This window comes from Chlorocebus sabaeus, chromosome 21 (assembly GCF_047675955.1).
Source record: "Chlorocebus sabaeus isolate Y175 chromosome 21, mChlSab1.0.hap1, whole genome shotgun sequence".
Taxonomy (NCBI): domain Eukaryota; kingdom Metazoa; phylum Chordata; class Mammalia; order Primates; family Cercopithecidae; genus Chlorocebus; species Chlorocebus sabaeus.
Window position 1 is genome coordinate 40,239,807 of NC_132924.1, and position 23,600 is coordinate 40,263,406.

Here is a 23,600-nt window from a genome sequence, read left to right on the forward strand (position 1 = left end):
CATATCGGACCCGGGCTCTAGTTCTTGCTCTATCACTAACTCTGTGTCCTTAGACTTTGCCTTCCAGGGCCTTCCCTATCATAAAGAGATCTGTCGAACTGGTCCTTCAGAGAACATTATTCTGGAACATCTGAAGATTATCAAGTCAGGAAAGTACTATGTACTCTATGCCATTCTTGGAGACTCACAATGTATGTATTCTATTAAAGTCCATTAAGGCTATTATTAAAAAGTCAAAATAACAGACGCTGGTGAGGTTGCACAGAGAAAGGAATGTTTATATACTGTTGGTAGAAGTGTTAATCAGTTCAACCACTGTGGAAGACGGTGTGAAAATTCCTCAAAGACCCAAAACCAGAAATATCATTTGACCCAGCAATCCCATCACTGGGTATACACCAAAAGGGATATAAATCATTCTATTATAAAGACACATACATGTATGTTCACTGTAGCACTATTCACAGTAGCAAAGACATGGAATCAACCTACATGCCTATCAATGATACACTGGATAAAGAAAATGTGGTACATGTACACCATGGAATACTAACTAGCCATAAAAAAGAATGAGATCATGTCCTTTGCAGGAACATGGATGGAGCTGGAGGCCATCATACTCAGCAAACTAATGCAGGACCAGAAAACCAAATACTGCATTTTCTCACTTATAAGTGGGAGCTAAATTATGAGAACACATGGACCCATAGAGGGGAACAACATGCACTGGGATCTCTAAAGGAGGATGGAGGTTGGAAGGAGGGAGAGGATCAGGAAAAGTAAATAATGGGTACTAGGCTTAATACCTGGGTGATAAAATAATCTGTACACCAAACCTTCATGACACAAGTTTACCTATCTAACAAACCTGCACATATTCCCCTGAACTTAAAAGTTTATTTTACTTTTTTGCTCTACTTTAAGTCCATTAAATGTGGTTTAGCCCAATTGTTTTCAGACCTTGTTTAAGAACAAATATTTTGTTTGTATGTACGTATGTATGTATGTATGTATATTTACTTTGCAAACCATCTCTAATAAGCAACCTGTGGAATAGACCCAGTTTGGAAAACATTGGACTGGGGAAGTTCTAAGCTCCCTTCTTGCATCAACAATATGAGATTCTTGCACCTTAGTGTCTCCCAAGAGTTTGGGTGACATAATGGACAAGTCAGTTGGCACAAAACAGGACCTGAAGGCAGAAGTGTGGTTAAAGATGACTATAGGCTGAGCATGTGGTGTGCATGGCCCAGAGACACAGGTTTCAAAAGGTCAGGTGGGCAGCAAAGTTGATTCCAGAGAGGCTATCTGAGTGGCTAAACTAGTCTATACAGATCAGACAGCAGATGCCCAAGGGAGGTACTGTAGCACAGAGCAAAGATGACGTTGGAATAAGATCTGATTATAAGGTGGACTATACTCTGTTTTGATTATTCTTTACTATGGATATATGATCCAGGATGCAAAGGTGTATGCTCTAAGCAAGAATCGAAACTAGAAAGGTGAGTATAGATTCTAATAAGGCAGGGCAGAGATGAGAGAATCCTAGCCTTCAAACAAATTTAAGAACTGCTCCTTCTCAGGAATGCTGTGTTGCCCATCAGCCAGGTGGAACCATTCAAATCTGGGTAATCATGTGACATGCACACCTGGAATTGTGCAGTACACATCCTAGGAAGTACACACAGCTGCCCTGGGAAAAGTATAGATATTACAGCTAAAGAAAAATCCTTAGAGACCATCATCTTAGAGATATTAATATGGTTTGACTCTGTGTCCTCACCCAAATCTAATCTTGAATTGTAATCCCCACGTGTTGGGAGAGTTGCTTGGTGGAAGGTGATTGAATCATGGGGACAGACTCCCTGCCCCAATCCCCCACTTGCTGTTCTCGTGATAGAGTTCTCATGAGATCTGGTTGTTTGATAAGTGCGTGTATCTTCCCCTTTTCTCTCTCTCCTGCCACCATGTAAGATGGACCTTGTTTCCCCTTTGCCTTCTGCCATGATTGTAAGTTTCCTGAGGTCTCCCCAGCCATATGGAACTGTGAGTCAATTAAATCTCTTTTCTTCATAAATGACCCTGTCTCAGGTAGTTCTTTTTTTTCACAGCAGTGTGAAAACAGCCTAACACAGACATGAAAACAAAGACCTAATACACATTCAGCGTCACACTAGTAGGAAGTTAACAGCTGAGCTAGGACTAGAAACCAGCCCTCTTAACCTCCCAGAGTAGGGCCTTTCCCATCATGTCACAGTCATATACACTTTTTCATACCAAGAGATCCACTTTATATCACTACAGTCACATTGATGAGAAATGCTGTATCTTCAGCACACTAGGATAAAGGGAGCAAAAGGAAGAGAAAGGAGAGCTTTAGACAACTGAATGATCACTCAGGTCCCTTCCAGACCCAATATTCCATGGTCCTGTTCCTCTCTCTTCTCTCCATCTTTAACTCTGACTCCAGACCACTCGCTGACATCCCACTGACCAGAAAACATGTAAAAGGCAGAACTGACTCACCCTTGGCCATATTTCTACAGCTTTTCCCCAAACCACGTTCCTCAAGTCAAGAGGAAAATAATCACTTAAAAGACCCAACTAAAGGAAATAAATAATAATTTCATTTCCATTTTAAAGCTGGCTTACATTCCCTCAAGGCAGAAGCTCTCTTCCATTCTCAGATTGAGAATGGTGATTTCAAAGCTTCTTAGTTTTTGCCTGAAGGACAAAAATAGGAGGATCCACTTATTAATAGAACAAATTCTAACATTTTTCTCTGAGATGACAATGCAAAATCTTGTTTTATGATGATTTCTAGTCATGTCTTGGCCACACTTTTAAAACATTTTCATGAGGATTCATAAATCTTAATGGTTTAAAATCCTTGGAGTTTGGGGAGTATATTTTTTTATTACCAAGAAAATGTAACAGAAAAAAACTAATTGTAATCCATCATCTGTCCCCTATGAGACAGATTCTAACACATAAACGGTTGTAGAGGTGTCTTAAAAGTCACAGAACAATTCACAGCATTTCAGTGAACAACTAGAAATAGTCCATGGCGTGACTTAGTTAAGATACTGCTGAAAAACAAATTAATTTCCAGATAAATGCCTCCTTTACATGTCAGGACACCCCTGAGATTCTCTCCAGGCTACCCAGGTCTTTGGCAGAGCCTTCCAAGGGAGAAGTGCACTGCCCACACTTTGATTTCAGATTTCTAGCCTCTAGACTATGAGAGAATAAACTTCTTTCATTTCAAGACAGCCTGTTTGTGGACCTTGTCATAGCGATCTTGGGATGCTATTCCAGGCAGTACTTAAGGAAGATAGAAACAAAGTCTTTGCCCTAACAAACTGTCATCGACGGGAAAATTAAAACTTTCTTAGAAATTTCAGAAAATGTTGGAAGTCAACAGAAACATTGAAACCCATGTTAATTATGTACTTCTTTTTATTTTCTTCTAGAAAATATGCTCTATCCACTAGAGCATATCAAATGTACTGTACTTTGCTTTTTGGTAAGAAAATCTGTTACCCTTCAAAGCCTTTCTTCACTCAGCTTCCTGCCCTGGTTTTCCTCCTCCTGTCTCAGCCTTTCCTTTTCTGCATCTTTGGCTGGTCCTTCTTCTCCCCAGTCTCCTAAGGGAAGAATGGTGGTCCAGCCAATAGTCCTTGATTTTCATCTATTCTCTAGCTAAACTCATGTTCTCAGTGATCTCATCTAGTCTCCTGGCTTAAATATCATTGCCACCCACTCCTCTTTCATTTGTGTTTTCAGTTTGGACCCCTCTCATTTACTCTAAATGAGTAAATCCAATAGCCCACTCAATTCCTCTACTTGGCGAATTAACATCTCAAATTCAAAAAGGCCAAAACTGAAATCTTGACCTTTCTTGCTAAGTCTCTTCCTCTCACACCCTTCCACATCCGAATAGATTGCAACTTCACCTTTCCAGTTGATCATGACAAAATGTGTAGGATAATCTTTAATGTGTCTTTCTTTCATGCTCCACATCCAGTCTTCAGGAAATTCTGTTTGCTCCACTTAATTCAAAATATACACAGAATCCAACTACTTCTAATCACTTTCATTGCTACCACCCTGGTCCAGCACCATCATCTGTTACGTGCCTGTGCCATGGTCTGAATGCTTATGTCCTCCCAAAATTCAAATGTGAAAATCCTAACCCCCAAGGGGATGGTATTAGGAGGAGGGGTTTAGGAGGAGGTGACTAGGTCCTGAGGGCAGGGCCTTCATGAATGGGAGTACTGCCTATATAAAACAGGCCCAGGGGAACTTCTTCCATTCAAGGACACAGTGAAAAGTTGGCAGTCTGCAACCTAGAAGAGGGGCCTTGCCAGAAACTGATCATGCTGGCACCTGGACCTCCAGAACTATGAGAAAACCATTTCTATTGTTTTTAAGTTACCCAGTTTTCAGTATTTTGCTATAGCAGCCTGAACATACTGAACCCTTAGATTACTAGTAAGAACTGCAACCTACCAGGTCACCCTGCCTCTTCCCTTGCCTCCCTACAGAGGGTCTCAACACAACAGCCAGAAATCCTTTTAGAATGAAAGTCAGATTGTATTTACTCCCCTCCTCAAAATTCTGCAGTGTCTTTCACGTACCGGAGTGAGCCAAACCAGAGTCTGCACAAAGGCCTGTGAAGCCTCCCCTGAGCTGCCAGTCCCTCCCTACGCAGCTTAGCATCTGACCTCACCTCAACAACTCTCCACTCAGCTCCCTCCACTCGCCCCCCCACACTTCCCTGCTCTTCCTCAAGCATGCCCAGGGAGCCCCTGCCCAACAGCTATCTCCTCTCCCTGGAACACTCTTCACCAAAGGTCTGCTTGGCTGACTCTATCACCTTTATCAAGTCTTTGTTCAAATTTCACCTTTTGGTTGAGGCCTACACTGATCATCTTACTTAAAACTGCATCTTCGACCCCACCCTCCAGAATTCCCTTGCCCTGCTCCAACTTGATCTTTTTCCTGCAGCATGTACCAGTTCTAACACACCATGACTTACTATGTCACTGCTTATTATCTCTCTCCCCTCACTAGATTCAAGTTCCATGAGAGCAAGGATCTTTATCTGCTCTGCTCTCTTTCATATTTCAAAAACCTAGAAAAGTGGTGGGTACACGCAAGGCTCACAATAAATATTTCTCAAATAAGTGAATGATGATGGACTGCAGAGACAAGACAGATAATGGGTTGCATACAATTCCCAGCAGGAAAACCATAATCTATTTCTTGTTCTGCTGAGAATTAGCCAAGAGACAAGGACCTTCATTTTACACATGAGAAAATTCAGGCCCAGTCTCTGGAAGACTCTGGTTTCCAGCCTTTACCAAGGACACTTTCCCCACCCCACACTGTGCTACTTCATGACGGCTTCAGAGTATGTGTGTGTGTGTGTGTGCATGAGGGAGAAAGAGTGTGTGTGAGAGTGAGAGAGATTTTGTGTGTTTGTGGGTGGCAGGGGAGGTCTGTCTGCCTTGCCCAAAGGAGAGTACTCATGGTTTAAGGACCGTGCCTATCTATAGAGAAGACTCCACATAACAAGGATGCTCAGAGGAAACATGAAATACGCTCTTTCATTCCCATCCCTTTTTTCCTTAAAAAATAGGAAAGACAAGAAATCAACTCCCCATGTTCCCATCATCAGCACTGCACATCTGTGAGCACCACATTGCTACCTTTGCCTTCCCTCCATCCTGTACTACAGATGAATGCTTCATGCTTCTATCTTAAGACACCTTCTATAGGTATTTATTGAATCCCATTCCCTCAATGGCTTTCTTCCAACAATTTTTTCTCCTTCCTAGATTACTGCAGTTAACACACAAACATCCTGAAACATCAACCACTATTAAAAAGAAAACCCTCCCTACCCTGATATACAGGCCCCAGGTACTGCCCAGTTGTTGGTTTGCCCCAGAGCAGAGCTCCTCAGGATCTCCTCAGCTGCCTCCACTCACATTTCCCCATTCTCTCATCAGCCCACTCCCATCAGGCTTCCACTCCACCACCATATGAAATCGACTCTTCTCATCCCAATGACTTCCATGTTGCCAGATCTGAGGGTTAGCCTCCGTCTTTATTTTCGGGTCCTACATCAGGATGGGAAAGAGTTGAGCTCTTCCTCCTCCTTGAAATTCCTTCTTTATTGGTTTCCAGGGCATCACTCTCTCTTTTTCAGCATCCTGTGCAGGATTTTTCTCTTCTCCCTGACCTAGGGAGGACTTTGAGGCTAGTTTTTGGGCCTCTTTTCTATCTATAATTCCAACATGTTCTTAATTATATGCCTCTAAATACCATATATATGTGCATGAATCTCAATTCTCTGCTACTTACCTGGATTTTGCCCTGAACACAAAACACATGTGCAATTCTAGTCTACTCAAAATTGTCCCTTAGGACGAGCATCTCTATCTCTCTTGTCCAAAAGCAAACCCTTTTTTTTCCCCTACAAAATCTGCTCACAACAGTCTTCCTCATATCTGCCCTCATATTAAAGGGCAACTCCAGTCCAGTCCAATCACTCAGATCAAAAACCTTGAAATCATCCTCTCTCCTCTGATTCCTCAAAGCAAATTCTGCTGGCCCTGCCTTCAAAATATATGCAGGATATGAACTGCCTTGATCACTAGCACTGTGACCCAAGGCAGCGTCATTTCTCACCTGGATTATTAGCGTAGGCTCTGAAGAGTCCCCCTGCCAACCACTTCTTTGCTCCCCTGTGGCTTACCCTCCGCAGGGAAAGCCTTTGAGCAGAAAGTCTCTGGCTGTTCTTTTTCCCCTTACAGTAAAATCCAAAGTCCTCATAACAGCCTGCTAACCCCACGTAATGTGCCATTAGTCTCTTCTACCTCATCCTCCACTACCACTCCCCTTGCAAATTCTGCTCCCAGTTTGCTGACTGATCTTGGGACAGGACAGGCTGCTCCCGCCTCGAAGTGTCTACACTTTTGCTCTCCAGAATGTCCTTCTCCTGATATCCGTATGCTTTGTTCCCTGTCAGTTCTCTGCAGAAATACTATCTTAGGAAAGAGGCCTGCCCAACCACCCTACCCCCAAGCGACTCCCTATTCCACCTGCTCAGCTCTATTTTTCATCATTACTCCTATCACAACTGACATATTATCTATTTGTTCATTTCTCTTGCTAACTTCCTCTGACTAGAGTGTAAGCTCCATGAAATAAAGGATTTTGGCTGGGGAGTGGGGGGGGTTGTTTGCTTTTATTTTCCTGCCTTCTGCCTTTTGTGTTAGTTTTTTTTTTTTTTTTTTTTTCTGTTTTTCCTTGAATTCATAACCCTAGATTAGTGCCTGTTACTGTTTTAGGAACTCAAATCTTTGTTAAAAGGAGAGGAATTATTGTTGTCATCCTCAGGAGATGGTTGAGAGGGTTCCTTGAGATGACCTAAGCAAGGTGTTTGTTTGGCACATAGGCAGTCAACAAACAGTGGTAGCTATTAGGAGCATCCAAAAGAGGATGCAACTGTGACATGGTAAAGATTCTATCACTAGCCTTTGTGTTTCATCAACACATCTCACATCCTGATCTCTTCCCTCAGGAACGAGTAGTGAGGGCTACAGAAATTGTAGGCAAGTAACACAAATTCCCCCACTTCAAATGCCTAATAAAACCATTCATAAAGTTCTTTCAGGCTTGATAAAAGAGTCCCACATTATTAGGTTAAGTATTTTTGCTCTTCTCTGAACTCAATGAAAAGATCTATAAATCTTGAAAGCTTAAAAGCCGTTACCTCGACCAAGTTGTGGATCTTGCAGCCATCTTCTTGGATTAACTTGTATTTTTTTGTAAACAAATCACTCTTGTCCTCCAAGGTGAAGGCCACCTCTCGTCTGTGCTCTCTCCTGGGAGGTAGCACGCATCCGGCCCAGGCCCTCATGGTCTGCTGGATCACCTTCACGTTGCTCTGCGTGCGCTCAACTCTGTGCTCCAACTCGGACGTGGCCGCCCTCACCCTCTCGATGTAGCCCCAGCAGTCATCCTGCCACGTCAGCCACACTGTGGCTGCTGTCAGCTGCTCATCAATAGCCCTCAGCTCATCTTCAATCAGAGGGTATTCAACTTCCAGGAGCGTCTGTTTAAGCTTATTATACCCTTGCACAAGAAGGTCAAGATTTCCAATGTACTGAGCAAAGAAAAAACAAAACAAAAAGTGCCAAATATGTTAGCTATTTTCTCTGTCTTAAAGGCGTAAAAATGTCATATAGGTCTATATAATAATTACAATTCAAAATATTTATATTCATAATAGGCTCTAGTATCTTTTTTTTTTTTTTAACAAAAAACACAAACCTTTAAAATAGTGTTCCTTTTATTGAAGATGGCTAAAGCTGAATCTGGTATGTCTTGTTTCTTCAACATCAGAAGATATTTCACTTCTCTCAATATAGCCACTAGCTATTAAAACAACAATTATTAAAATTATCACATATTTTAATAATGTCACCCTATTTTAACTCAAGTTTAACTTGAAACACTTAGGATGTTATCCAAGGATTACTATATTTCCAAATCAACAAGGTAAATGGGCTTTTGTTTCATATATTTTTTAAAAACAAAAATCATACATTCCATAATATAGTAAAGGTATATGAATTATCCCTAAAACATCTCAAGAAATTAGTTTCTATAAATTGGTTTTATGAAATCAGAAAGTAGAAGGAATCTTCAGTTTACTGTGTCATATATTTAGGTACGTGTGCTGAGTTTTACTAACAAAATAAAGTCAATTATTCTCTGTATATGTTTTAGGGAAACAGATCAGAATTCGGGTACAGAGTGTGCTTATCCAACTCAGTGAGGCTAACTTTCCCACTTCCCAGGCATGCATATGGACTGTCATGAGAGACTCCAGGTAATCACTAAGAGTGAATGTATAATCTTCACCCCCTAAAAATCCAGCCAGATGTTTAAGGCATTTTGTGTTTTGTCATGGAAATTACAAACAGATAGTCTTATAAGCTTGCCCCTTACCCTAAAGCATATCCATGGTGGTAAACAGAAAAGAAAGCTTATTTTGTGTCTCATGTCTAGCAAGCTGCCAGACTTGGAGATTGTTTGTTTAAAAAATATACAATGCATATACATATGTACATGTACGTCTAGCATTTAAATATTTGCACATATAATTATGTACACATACACATATATGAATGGTAACAAAGTCCCATTGTTACATAACATGTAATGAAATTATGAGAAAATGAATTGAGAAAATATATGAAATTTCCTTTGTTACATGATTTACCATGCAGTAACAAAAGACCTGTTTAATAAATAAAATATTCATCCTGGATATTATTTAACTGTTAATATTTTTATATTATTTTATGTTTTTTAAAATTACCATCAATTTAATTACCATATACAAGCTTACTGTCCCTTTGAAAGAAATGACGATAAGTTAAAATTTACCAGTGCTCATCAAAAACGTGACATGTCTTTCATTCCGTGTATTCTGTTGATTCCCCAAATCTTAACTTATATGATGAAATTTTAACAAAAACACTGGTGTATGTTATGAATATATTTAAGTCAGAAACTATCTGGTAAAGACAAATGATTCAATTCAGTGGAGCTATCATTTACTAAGTGTAACCAAGCACCAGACACTAAACTAGAGAAACAGAGTATAAAGACGCAATGAAATGGATGCTACTCTCGGTGGCTCATTATCTAGTGAGGGTAGAGTGGTAAAGAAATAATTACAATACAAATTAATAGAGTAATGAGTAGAATTTGAGAAATCTCTACAACAAAGACCTACAAGAAATTGTTTACAGTTATAGTCCTCGCAACTCTGACATTTTCCCAAATGTAAATTACAAATGACTGGAAATACCAGAAACATGCTTATAATAAAAATGGCACTTGTAAATCATCTTAAAAAATGAAATCCCTACCTTTGGGTCAAAATTGACACAGAGAAGACCATTTATGGCACTGAATTTAACCAAGGGTTGATTCAAATTGAATTCACAGATTTCATCCACATTACTTTTCCATTCATTATAGACATGATTTTCAAATTGATCAAGCAAAGTGGTCATTTCAACATACTTTTGATAAACTAAGGCATTATCAGGATTGCCCAAAAATCTGTAGGAATAAGGTTTTTCTACTGGTTTATACATATATTAGATAGATTTCAGCTTAATAATTGTATAGTAATACAATACACAATATAAAATATATAAAATATGATAATGCACTATAAACAACCAGGAAGAGAAATAGTCAAGACCAAATTATGCCTATGAGTTGCTTTTGCTTTAAAAGATAAAGTTATAAGATGAATGAAACTCAGGATGTTACTAAATGTTGATAGCAACAAGCTACTGGCTCCTATGAAGAGAAGAAAAAGGCACAAAGACTGCATAGTAAAAGCAGTGTTACTTATTGGAAAAAGGAAAAACAGTAACAGAAGAAACTCCAAACATGGTGGGTGGAAAGGACAAGTGAAAAGAAAAAAGGTCCAGAAAACATGTAAGCATATGAAATCCTAAGAGTCCCATTATAAATATTCCAAAACCATGGGAATGAATCCCTCTCCACAAACCCAACCAGTGAGAGAAGTGAACAGGGCAATGGCTTCCTAAGTGCTAATATGAACAGCTCACTCTCTTATATAAAACGTCACCCATACCATTAGAATAATTTGCCATGACCTAAGCTTAACTACTTACAGATAACGGAGAGATGCAAAGTTTGACCAAAACATTTGAAGTCGTTGGAGGACCTGTTGGGCCCATCTGATATTTCCTGAGGTAAATGGCATGTTCTTGTTAAGAACTACATGTCCACGTTCAATCTGCAAGTTGATATTTTGGTGAAGAGAAAGAAAGGGAACATTTAGTCAGAATGGTTCCCAACCTTGTAACCAATTGTTCATTTTAGTATTTTTACAGTAGTATAAAACATATGTGTTTAATCACTTGATTACTAGAAGAGTTACCGTCCTAAAGCAAGTTTACCATCTCCATGAGGAAACCAGTTAAATAAAAGCACAAAAAGGTAGTGCCTATATCTAGTCTTTAGATATAATCACATAGAGTTCTAGTTGATGGTCATTATCTGCAAAAATGATGCTGTGAATGTGTGCAACCTTATCCACCACTTACCTGTTTCATGTGTTCATTATACAATTGCTTACACACATCCAGCTCTGTATTAAACATATGCACTAGTGTGCTGTAATGTAGGCTGAAAATTTCCATGACAACTGGCTTCTCTAGAAAATTTCCAAATACGGTCAAAAGCTATAAAAATCAAAGTTAAGGCAACGTTAAGCACTGTGAGTTTTTAACACAAATACCCAGCTCACAATGTCCCCCTTCAAATCTCTTCCATGACTAAAGTTTAGAATCTTAAAAGTATCCTGTGATGCTTCAAAATGTAAAATATATTTTTTGCATCTCCCTAAAATTTCTGTACATCCAATAAACCAATTCTAGATGTAAAATTATTTCCCTTTCTCAGCAGAAAGGAACCATGGTCTGTCTGCAATTTCTGCCCCCAGCTAAAACTATTTCCTGTTGGGTGGCAGGTAACGTTTCAGAAGACGCTTTGCAGACACAAGAATAGAAACAAGATTCATGTGCTTGTTATTGTTCTTCCCTCCTACATATGTATTCTTTAGATATGAATATCCATATATCCATATTGAGGCCCTCTAGGTCACAGCATGAATAATTATACCGGATGTGCCAGTCACCATGGATGCATGCCTATGGCCCCTGGTACATCCACGTGACCCAGCCACCCCTAACAGTGTCCTGGGGCTACAGTGGTGACTGTTACAAGGACAACCACACCACAGGTGGACGACTCCTTTGACATGAGTGTCCTGGCTCAAATCAATGCCTTGAGCTAATCAGATTCTTTCTCAGCGTCAGGGCCTGGCTGAATCCATGCTGGCTAAAATTATCAGTGAGCAGAAACTACTAGCAAGCAGAGGAAGCCAACTGATGGTGGGACAGCAGAAAGCAGACACACAGACTGAACAGGATCACATCACCAGCAAAGCAGGAGTGAAGTCTCACAAGCTCCTCTTGTTCAGTCAGTGGAGCCCCCTAGATTTCAAACTTACCTTCACTGCCAGTGTTCACAAAGCTTAGTTATCCAGTGAGTCAGATTTTGGATTCCCATTAGTCTCTTGTTTACTACCCAGTGTGGATTCTTTTGTGTGCTAGCATAAAATAGCTCTTTCCTTGCAAGCAAAATGACATTTATTTGTATATAAATTTGTATAAAACAAATTTTATTTGTATATAACCAGTGTTTCTATAGTGCTATGTCCCAGGAACTATACGTCAAGGGCTTTAAAAGTGCTGTTAATTACACACTCCAGGTGAGGAAACTGAGTTACAAGGAGGGAACGATTTCCCCAAATTCATAACAGCTAGTGGCGGAGCTGGGATTTGAAACCAGACAGTCTAGCATTTGGGTTTCTGTTTCACTGTGTAGCTTCTCATCAGCTAATATGCCATTGAAAGTTATATCATTTTGTCATCTGATCATTCTGTGTGGGCTTCATAATACGTTAGTCACTAAGCCTGTCATACAGATATTTTCTTTGAAAGAAGACATATCAAAACAATTAAGTATATTTACAGTGGCAGATAAACTGTATCCAAGGTCACGCCTTGTTTAGCAATATGGCAAAGGAGGGGGCTTTATTCTTTTTAAGGAAATAATAGGTGTTCCCTAAAACGTGTTTCACTTAAAAAACAGCTTTATAATAAAAATTTGCAAATATTTCCATAAACTACATTCACTGAAAATAAAATTACCATGAAAAAATTATAGAAACTAAAATGTAACTATAACTATACCTTAGGGGTCAATTTAGACAAACACATTCTGACTTTTTCTGGTAATATCAATTACAACTGCAGTAGAAACTGCTAAATATTTTTAAATCTACTATTCAGCTGCTACCTAGCAAAATGTAACTGATTAACTTTCTTCCCACAGTCATTGTTTTGTTGAGTTTGGGTTTCAAATAAAATTTCTAAAGTAAACATTGTCTCATATATTTACCAAAAAAGTATACTCCAACAAGAATTTATAAGTATATTTATTTCACAACATTATTTTTTAAACACTTATCATATTGACCACAATGGAAAGAATAGTAGAAGTTTCCTAGCTACATCACATCTTGCCTACCAGCTTAGCAGTCCTTAACTCCAAATTTTCAAGAGAAAATATTCTGAGGCAAGGTTGTAAAGCCAAAAAGTAGTAGGAAAAGTCTCAAAGTTTTAGGCAGTATACATTATTGTAATTGTTTGTCATCCAAAATGTATAAAAATTACCCTCCAGGAGGAGAGTAAAGGTCATTTCAAGCTCTTGCTTCTTTGTTCACAGTAAAACTAAAAGCTATTTTATGAAGAGTAGAGATGTTTTCTTTCCCATTGACTTCAAGACTAAAGAGTAATTCCCACCACATGCTTCTCTTTCCAAATATCCTGTCTGAGATCTGCAAGGTTTCCCTTAATTTTGCTCCACTTCTTTCATTGCATAATACAGCTTTTCATAACACTATTGCCATTGTTCAGTGTGGTACATATTTATATTTTTCCTGGGTGTGCCACTTTCAATGATTTTTAAAAATCTGTGGCCACCTAAACCATATACACTTCATATTTTAATAGTTTTCAAAGCTGAAGTCCTTTCTAGACTCATTTTTTTACACACTTCGGTTTGCTTTCGTGTAAATTTTAGAGAGCCATTCAGTAGTATTTGTTTTTGTTTTTTTGGTAAGCACACCTAGCACTTTAGATTTTGAAGTACTATACTTTTATATTAGAGTAGAACAGCCCTCAGTTCCGGTGCCCTTCCTGGCCACATCTTGACAATAGCAGGTATTGTTACAGTAGTCTTCAGAGAACAGTCTACAAATATTTTTCTTCCCAGGGACTAACAGTAAACGGTCAGAGCTCATCATCCTATCCCTATAGGTGAAATATTTTTCTCTGTAAGTACACGGCCTTGTAATTTCTTCCTCTGCCATTACACTTGCAACAGTTTACCCTTATCAGTATGTTATTTCATTACTTGAACTACCAGTCAGTCCACCTCACCTCAAGCAGTTATTAAATGCCACTTTGTACAAGTCACCATGGAAGGCAATCTACACAGAAGCTGTAAGATGATGCCACACCTCCGCCAAGCTTATGACAGTAGGATCTCATATTTGTTCAGTAAACAGGTCAAATATGTGAAAAGTTAAAGAAAAAAACCTTTTACCTAAGAGATTAAATTGTTTAGAAAAAAATTAACTGGCAGCTACTATAACAGAATTCATATTAATGGTTGTGAGAAAGAGAGACTTGAACTGAAAATGGCAGGAGTCTCTGTAATGGAGATTTCATTCTACATTCTTTTTTTGGTTATTTATAAAAGCATGAAAGAAAACTAGTTCCAGTAGCAAAGAATATGACAGACTATCACACAGACATTTTAAAAAATAATAGTTGAATTCTGTTATAAAGGCAAGAAAAAATTGTATGACTCTTTGTTAAGTGAAGATTACAGTAGAGGATGAAAATATAATGTCATTTTTGTCAAAGAGAAACAAGTATGCATATCTAGACAAAAAACAGTGGCAGTATTAAATATAATAATTATATACGACTATTATAGATGTTAGATATATTAGATTACAGGTCATTTTATAACAACAGGCTGTATATTGTGGCTGATGGCACCTGAGTTTCACTGAAGAGTTCTTATAAAACAAAGAACTATTTGATGCTAATGAATTCTTTATTTTTTTAATACTTTAAGTTCTGGGATACATGCGCACAATGTGCAGGTTACATAGGCATACATGTGCCATGGTGGTTTGCTGCACTCATCAACCCATCATCTACATTAGGTATTTCTCCTAATGCTATCCCTCCATTAGCCCCCCACTCCCTGACAGGCCCCAGTGTGTGATGTTCCCCTTCCTATGTGCACGTGTTCTCATTGTTTAACTCCCACTTATGAGTGAGAACATGTGGTGTTTGGTTTTCTGTTCCTGTGTTAGTTTGCTGAGAATGATGGTTTCCAGTTTCATCCATGTCCCTGCAAAGGACATGAACTCATCCTTTTTTATGGCTGCATAGCATTCCATGGTGTATATGTGCCACATTTTCTTTATCCAGTTTATCATTGATGGGCATTTGGGTTGGTTCCAAGTCTTTGCTATTGTGAACAGTGCTGCAATAAACATACTTGTGCAGGGGTATGGAACGATTTATAATCCTTTGTGTATATACCCAGTAATGGGATTGCTGGGTCAAATGGTATTTCTGGTTCTAGATCCTTGAGGAATCACCACACTGTCTTCCACAATGGTTGAACTAATTTGCACTCCCACCAACAGTGTAAAAGCATTCCTATTTCTCCACATCCTCTCTAGCATCTGTTGTTTCCTGACTTTTTAATGATTGCCATTCTAACTGGCGTGAGGTAGTATCTCATTGTGTTCTTGATTTGCATTTCTCTAATGACCAGTGATGATGAGGTTTTTTTCATGTTTCTTGGCCACATAAATGTCTCCTTTTGAGAAGCGTCTGTTCATATCCTTCACCCACTTTCTGATGGGGTATTTTGTTTTCTTGTAAATTTGTTTCAGTTCCTTGTAGATTCTGGATATTAGACCTTTGTCAGATGGATTGCAAAAATTTTCTCCCATTCTGTAGGTTGCCTGTTCACTCTGATGGTAGTTTCTTTTACTGTGTAGATGCATGTTAGTCTAATTAGATCCCATTTGTCAATTTTGGCTTTCGTTGCAATTGCTTTGGTGTTTTAGTCATGAAGTCTTTGCCTGTGCCTATGTCCTGAATGGTACTGCCTAGGTTTTCTTCTAGGGGTTTTATGGTTTTAGGTCATCATCCTATCCCTTACATTTAAGTCTTTAATCCATCTTAATTTTTCTATAAGATGTAAGGAAGAGGTCCAGCTTCAGTTTTCTGCATATGGCTAGCCAGTTTTCCCAACACCATTTATTAAATAGGGAATCCTTTCCCCATTGCTTGTTTTTGTCAGGTTTGTCAAAGATCCGATGGTTGTAGATGTGTGGCATTATTTCTGTTCCATTGGTCTACATACCTGGTTTGGTACCAGAACCATACTGTTTTGGTTACTGTAGCCTTGTAGTATAGTTTGAAGTCAGGTAGCATGATACCTCCAGCTTTGTTCTTTTTGCTTAGGATTGTCTTGGCTATAACGTGCTCTTTCTTGGCTCCATATGAAATTTAAAGTAGTTTTTTCTAATTCTGTGAAGAAAATCAATGGTAGCTTGATAGGGATAACATTGAATCTATAAATTACTTTGGGCAGTATGGCCATTTTCACAACATTGATTCTTCCTATCCAGATCCTCATGAATTCTTTATGTTAAAATGTTCAACTGGGGCCAGAGAAAGCTGATGGCTTCACCACTGACTAGCCAACTCATTTACAGGACAAAATCAAACAATATCTTTAAAAAATCTGTGTCTGCTATATTGTTTGACACTGTCATTCTCAATGAATTATACCCATGATTTCTTAGCTCTTTTTCTTCTGATATTGAACCCTCCATCCCTCTTTTGGGATGTTATCTGATTATTAATTTATACTTGATTTGTAATTTTTTTTGTCAAGCAAGTTTTACATGGTGTTCCTATTCCCCATATTATAAGCTTTTCATATGGGGACACTATTGAGATGCTTTTCTTTTATGTAACTCTTAACTGTATTTCATCAGTTCTGTGACAAGCATACTTTTATGTTTCAAAATCTCTGCAATTAAAATACATTATGCAATCAATGAAATTATAATTATTTGGCAGCATTTTTTAATTGTTACACAAAATAATGGTGTGTCTGATCATCAGTGATGTCTTATGCCTGGGTAAATACAGTATATAAATTGCTATTTGTTTCAGTCAGAAAAATAAAATAGGCAGATGAACCTAACATATCTAAACAATGGTAAATAAAAGAAATTTCCGAATTAAGGTATTTTTCACTTTTTACTGTGACTTAATTTTGAATCAGTATTTCAGTGGCCAGGCCAAATTTTCTGTGAAGATAATGAGAGCTAAAACACTGTGAATGCAAGAAAAAAACAGTAACTAAATGTCCTAAAATCATCTTGTACAAAGTGTCATTATTCATTAGCACATTAGTCAAAGTTTATTATTCAGTGAGCTGAATTTGAAGGGAATATGACTAGTTAACCTAGTTAATACTCTACCTGAATAAGAATTCACCGCTTTCATCTTACAGCCTATATTATTCATTAGTAAAACATTTTTTATGATAGCTTCTTCAGAACTAACCTTAAATGCAGCTTCTAAGCCATTGCAGTTAAAGAAAGCTTCACAAATAATTGTCCCAAGCCTTCTGTCAAATTCCAGAGTTTTGGACTTAAATGCCACATAATCACTTTCAAATTCCTGTAAAATTCAAAGTGAAATATTAGTGCATTGGAAAGAATCTAACAGTGAAAATAGCAATCACACAAGCGTGACCTTACTTTAGCTCTCTCTCGCTCTCTGAGTGAATTTATTTTTCATAGCAGGATTCCAGGGAAGATCAAGAAAGAGCTATATCTGACTGACTGCAAGTGCCACCTTACAGAATCACTGAAAGCTTAGTACTTTTCCCCTATGCTTTCCCAGTGCTTTTCAGTGGCTCAGGCCCCAACAGCAGTGCTTTGGTCCACGTGCTCACATAGAAGCCTCAGTCTCTCCTCCTTATCCCAATTCATTTTGATTATAAATGAAAAAGTGAAGTTTTTCAGAAAATAAAAAAGAAGCTATCCTCATTATAACTTTAGTCCATCTATAAGTTTAAATAGGAAGGATTTTTGTTTGCTTTTTCACGGAGTTGAAAATCTACATGGAAACACTATTTCTTCAGGTGTGAACTGAAATCCACAGGTAAGAAAACATCATTAGTGATACAGAGGAAACAAATACTCTTACATTTTCCCAGTTTTTTACTAGTATGCAGTTAACATCCCTCAGTTTCCTCCTAATACATAACCATCCACTCCCATAGTTAGAAAGAATGAAACGGTGAAAGAATAACTATGATCTTCATAGCATTACAGTTGAGTCTCCAGTAAAGAAATCCCAGGATTTCAGAAACATTTTGGTGCTTTACAGTCAAAAGGCCTCTGAAGTACACACAACAGATCTCTCAAAATGAAGGCCTTTGCCACCTCTGTAAACTGAGCCTCCATCTATTAACAGTAATAACAGTAATAGAATAAATGACAGCTAGCATGTAAGTAATTCTGTTCTAAATGTTTCACATGATTAACTCACCTCTTACAACATCTCATGTAGGTAATATTTTTTTCTGCATTATAGGTGACAAACTCAGAGAAGTTAAATGATTCACCTAAAATCACACCACTGGTAAATGTCAGGGCTGGAATTTAAAGCCAGGCAACCTGGCTCCTGATTCCAGATGCTATGTTTCTTTGAAGGAATATACCTGCTAGGGTCTGAATGTTTTATGTCTTTGCAAAATTTTATTTTGAAATCCTAACCCTCAATACGATGATATCAAGAAGTGGTGCTTTCAAGGGTGACTAGGTAATAAGTGTGGGATCTTCATGAATGGGATCAGTGCCCACACAAAAGAGGCCTGACAGAGACCCCTCCATCCTTCTGCCAAGTAAGGACATGGCTAGAAAGTGCCATCTGTGAACCAGGACATAGCCCTCCCCAGACACTGAATCTGTGGGAGCCTTGCTCTTGGACTTCTCAGCCTCTAAAACTCTGAAAAATAATTTTCTGTCATTTACAAGCTACCCGGCTTATCGTATTTTGTTATAGCAACCTAAACAGAGGGCACCTTATGCTGAATTTCACACACGGAAAAGCAGTGTAACAGCAAAGTTCCAGGACACCATGTGTCACACACCACAATGTTATATTTAGCATCAAGAAGAAGTTTCCACTTCTGAATTAGAGCCAAGCAATCTCTTCATTCAAGGCTCGTTGGCTAATAAAGTAAACACAACTTCCCAACAAGTTTTAACAAGTTTTAACATCCCTCTTCTTAGTATGGTAATAGAGAACGTATGGCTTAAGGTCACCAAACATTAATTGAATATTTAGAAATAAATATCTCAGGGAGAGAAAAATATGCTAGTCTTCCTCCCTGATATCTCTCCCTCACCCCCCTCCCTCCTCACTCACTCATTCCTGAAAACAAATTTAGAACTGCACATGGGCCCTCTCCCTTGGAAAGTCCCACAGAAAATTCACACTTAATTTGTTCAAGTACAAATCTGAACTCGTTATCTTCTCTACAAAGCTGCTCTTCTTTTTATACACCCTAATAGAAACTTGGGCAACCTCCTTGACTTCTCTGTCAAATGCTCTTCTAACTACCTCTGGAGTCTCTCTACTATTCTCCATCTCTCCAGGATGCCCTTGGCCCAGGTCACCATTATTGCTCATCTGAACATCTGTTAACCACTTTCTACTCTTTGCCTCTAGTCTTATCTCTGATTCATCCTCCAATGGCTGACTAAATAATCTTTTTAAAAATAGAAATCTTATATCACTTTCTTATTTAGAATCCTTTAACTCACAATCTTAATTCAGAATTGTCATTTTCTCAGGATAATGTCCAAAGGTCTTAGCATAATCTATTACATAAGACCCTATGTGGTCTGGATGCCACTTACTGCTAACTATTCTGCCACCTCTCCCAATTTCACACTCTCGGATCCAGCCACAGAGCCTTATCACATTTTGTCTCTCTCCTTCACCCACTTCTCACCTGCTTCATTTCTATTTATGTTACAGGTCTCAGTTTACATTTCACCTCCTCTGGAAAGGAGGCCAATGTAAATGTTCTCAGAGCACTCTGTACTCTTCATACCCCAGCACCGGGCACCCATATGACAACTGCCTATCTTCATTCTCCCTTGGATTTTAATCTCTGAGCATAACTGCTAGGTTTATTTAGTTTTTCACAATTACAGTACCAATATTTAATAGAGTTCCCAGGACATACTTGTTTCTCAATAAATATGTATTACAGAATAAATGATGTGCTAATATTATTCAGAAATCATTATAAAAATGTTTCTGTATTCTGAAAACTGCATAATTGCCTTTATTAGCATCATGAGAAGCTATTGAAGGGTTGTAATTAGAGAAAAGCCATGGTTTGACTTAGTATCTAAAAGGCACTCAGGCTGCCGTGTGGAGAATAAACTAACAAATCCAAGATGGGGAAGAGGGAGCAGTTTGGAGGCAAGCACAATAATCCAAGTCACAGAAAAGACTTGGAAATACTTTCAAGGCATATCTGAAAGAACTGGATGTTTGTTGTGAGAAAATGAGCACGATCACAGATGACTCAAAGGTTTCTCACTAAGTAGTCCATTACATATGCCATTTAATGAGTTGGAGAGACAGGCAAGAGTAGGTTTGGGGAGGGATAGGCAGGGGTTTAGATCTGAATGTGATTTTGAGATGTATATGAAATATCTCAGTGGAGACGTTGAGTAGGCAATTGTGTTTAGCATGTGTTTGGCATGTGTTTCTGTGGGTACATAGAAGCCAAGAGTTGAGGCTTCAGAACCTCCACCTAGATTTCAGAGAATGTGTGGAAACACCTGGATGTCTAGGCTGAAGTCAGCTGCAGGAGCACAGCTCTCATGGAGAACCTCTACTAGGGCAGTGTGGGGTTGGAGAAGGGAAATGTGGGGTTGGAGCCCCCACATAGAGTCCCCACTGGGGTACTGCCTAGTGGAGCCACGGGAAGAGCGTCACTGTCCTCCAGACCCCAGAATGGTAGATCCACTGACAGCTTACACCACACACCTGAAAAAGTTGCAGGCACTTGACACCAGCCCATGAAAGCAGTTGTGGGGGCTGTACCCTGCAGAGCCACAGGGATGGAGCTGCCTAAGGCCTTGGAAGCCCACCTCTTGCATCAGCATGCCCTAGATGTGAGACATATAGTCAAAGGAGATTATTTTGGAGCTTTAAGACGTAATGACTGTCTTGCTGGGTTTCAGACTTGCACGGGGCCTGTAGCCCCTTTGTTTTGGCCAATTTCTCCCATTTGGAAGGGGAACATTCACCCATTGCCTGTACCTTCATTATATCTTGGATAACTAACTTGTTTTTGATTTTACAGGCTCATAGACAGAAGGGACTTACTTTGCCTCAGGTGAGAATCTGGACTGTGGACTTTTGTTTTGATGCTGAAATAAGACTGGGGGACTGTTGAGAAGGGATCATTTTATTTTGCAATATGAGAAGTGCATGAGATTTGAGAGGGGCCAGGGGTGGACTGATATGGTTTGGATTTGTATTCCTGCCCAAATCTCATGTCAAATTGGAAGAAGGGCCTGGTGGGAGGTGACTGGATCATGGAGGGTGAATTTCCTCTGTTGTTCTCATGACAGTGAGTTTTCATGAGATTTGATGGTTTAAAAGTATGTGATACTTCCCCCTTTGCTCTCTCTCTCTCTGAACACTATTGAAGAAGGTCCTTGCTTCCCCCCTTCATCTTCCAACATGATTGTAAGTTTCCTGAGGCCTCCCAGTCATGCTTTCTGTTAAGTCTGTGGAACTGTGAGTCAATTAAACCTCTTTTCTTCATAAATTACCCAGTCTCAGGTAGTTCTTTGTAGCAATGTGAAAATAGACTAATACACTACTTTAAAATCTTTTTCAAGTAATTCCAAAATATCTATTATATTGGCATTCGCATCTAATGGTTGTCTTTTTTCCACTCAGTTGAGATCTTCCTGGTTCTTGGTATACTAACTGATATTCTACTGAAATTTCATATTGTTATAAGACTCTGACTCTTATTTAAACCTTTTGCTTTGCTGACTTTCTCTGATACTGCTCCAGCCTCATTACAAAAAAGTAGAGACAGAAGTCCAGGTTCTCCACTTGGCATCTATTCATCCCCAAGGGTGGGCAGGGCTCCTTGTTACAGCTGGGCTGGGACTTCCAGTTCCCCATGTGGTCTCTACTGGTGCCACAAGTACAGGTGGCCTTGTTACCACTTGACCTCAGGGTGATAGTCTGGACTCTCCATCAGGTTTGCTCCAATATCAGGCTGGGTGAAGAAGGAAATCCAGGGTTCCCACATGGTCTCCAGACACCATAGAGAATGAAGTTAATTCCTGGCCAGCAGGGATGAAAATCATGGCTTCCTATGTAGTCATCTCTGACACCACCCCAGCAAGGGTGGGAGTTGGAGCATTTTCAGACAGACAGGGTGTAAGTCTAGGTTCCCCATTCACATTTTCCTGGCAAGGGGAGGGGTGGGGCACAGTTTCTTCCGTGGTGTTTGGCTAGAGTGGAGAGATTATGGTTTGACAAATCTTCTTTTGTGCTAAGTTCTCTCCTTCTTGAGCCTTTGGCTAGGGAGAGATCAGGCTTTTACTGGGCTTTTTTTCTGGTCTGTGCCCACTGGCATTTCCTGGTTGCCAGTGTCTTCAGCTCCAAGTCTGGATTACTTCCGGCAACAGGAAAATCCAGGGAACTCATCACGTTGTTGTTTCTTGAGTCCCAATATCCTTAGCCACTCTGCCTTTTTATTTTCACCTTTCAGATTCCTCTTATGTCTGTTTTATATATAATTGCCAGTGGATTTTTTTGTCTTTTTTTTGCTCAGATACTGTTATTTCATTTCAGAAATAAGTAACACATATAGACACATTTCTCTTCCTGCCTGCCCAGAAAACCACTACCCCAAAGTAAGTTTCAATCTTTCCCATGTATGTTTTTATACTTTTGTTATAAACATCATAATATATATACATAAGTATGCATTGAACACTTTGTCTTTACAACATTTCCTTGAAATACACTTAAGAATTCTGTCTTTCTTAATTGCTTACAGCACAAAGACCAGGCCTTCATGAGTAAACTGAAATAGTGCACTGACACTGATATTAGACTAATTTATGCCCACAAAATGCTTTGGCCTAAAATATTCTAAGAAGCAAGGAGAACATCTGTCTTACCTCAAAAGAGCTGTTTATAAGCACAATCTCCCACTTACTTGCTTGATAGGGTCTTGGCTTAAGCCCCAGAAAGGATCAAACACATCATCCATACCCTCTATCAGAGTTTACATCTTTCAAGAGGGTCTTGAGTCAATATTAACATCTTCTGGGATCTCATATCTTGACTTCCTTTTATCTCCTCTTCCCTACAGCCCCAAGAACACTCCCTTAAACCAACTTGGTGCTTCCTTTCTGGGCTTCCTGCAATAGACATTTTCAAGGGCTGTTTGTGGCGGCCAAGCTTGCTGAGGCCTTTCGGGCAGGCAAGGAAGACACATTCTTGGAACATGTATCAATCCTATACAAGATGAATTGCTGTCCTTCTTGGGTAATTACCTTCCCGTCAAGCAGCTGTTTGGTCTCCTCAAGGGATAATACCATGTTGGAGCCTCAGAGTTAATCTCCATTGCTAGCAGGTAGGATAATCAGCAGCAACAAGAGCTAGAGGAGTCTCAGTGACAGGTGAACCATGCTATTGTATAATGGCCAGTGTTTTAGTTGC

At 39.2% G+C, this 23,600-nt stretch overlaps 1 protein-coding gene across 1 annotated transcript in view; it reads right to left on the reverse strand.

The window, feature by feature from the left end:
- The window catches only part of DNAH11 (dynein axonemal heavy chain 11), a 370,125-nt gene that overhangs the window by 312,433 nt on the left and 34,092 nt on the right, over positions 1–23,600 (reverse strand). Inside the window, exons 9-14 of the mRNA XM_038004732.2 lie at positions 17,373–17,489; positions 11,175–11,312; positions 10,740–10,864; positions 9,957–10,152; positions 8,347–8,451; positions 7,787–8,179 (exon numbers count right to left, since the gene is read on the reverse strand). Of these exons, the coding sequence (XP_037860660.2) occupies positions 7,787–8,179; positions 8,347–8,451; positions 9,957–10,152; positions 10,740–10,864; positions 11,175–11,312; positions 17,373–17,489 (1,074 nt within the window). The remainder of the gene's footprint in view (positions 1–7,786; positions 8,180–8,346; positions 8,452–9,956; positions 10,153–10,739; positions 10,865–11,174; positions 11,313–17,372; positions 17,490–23,600) is intronic.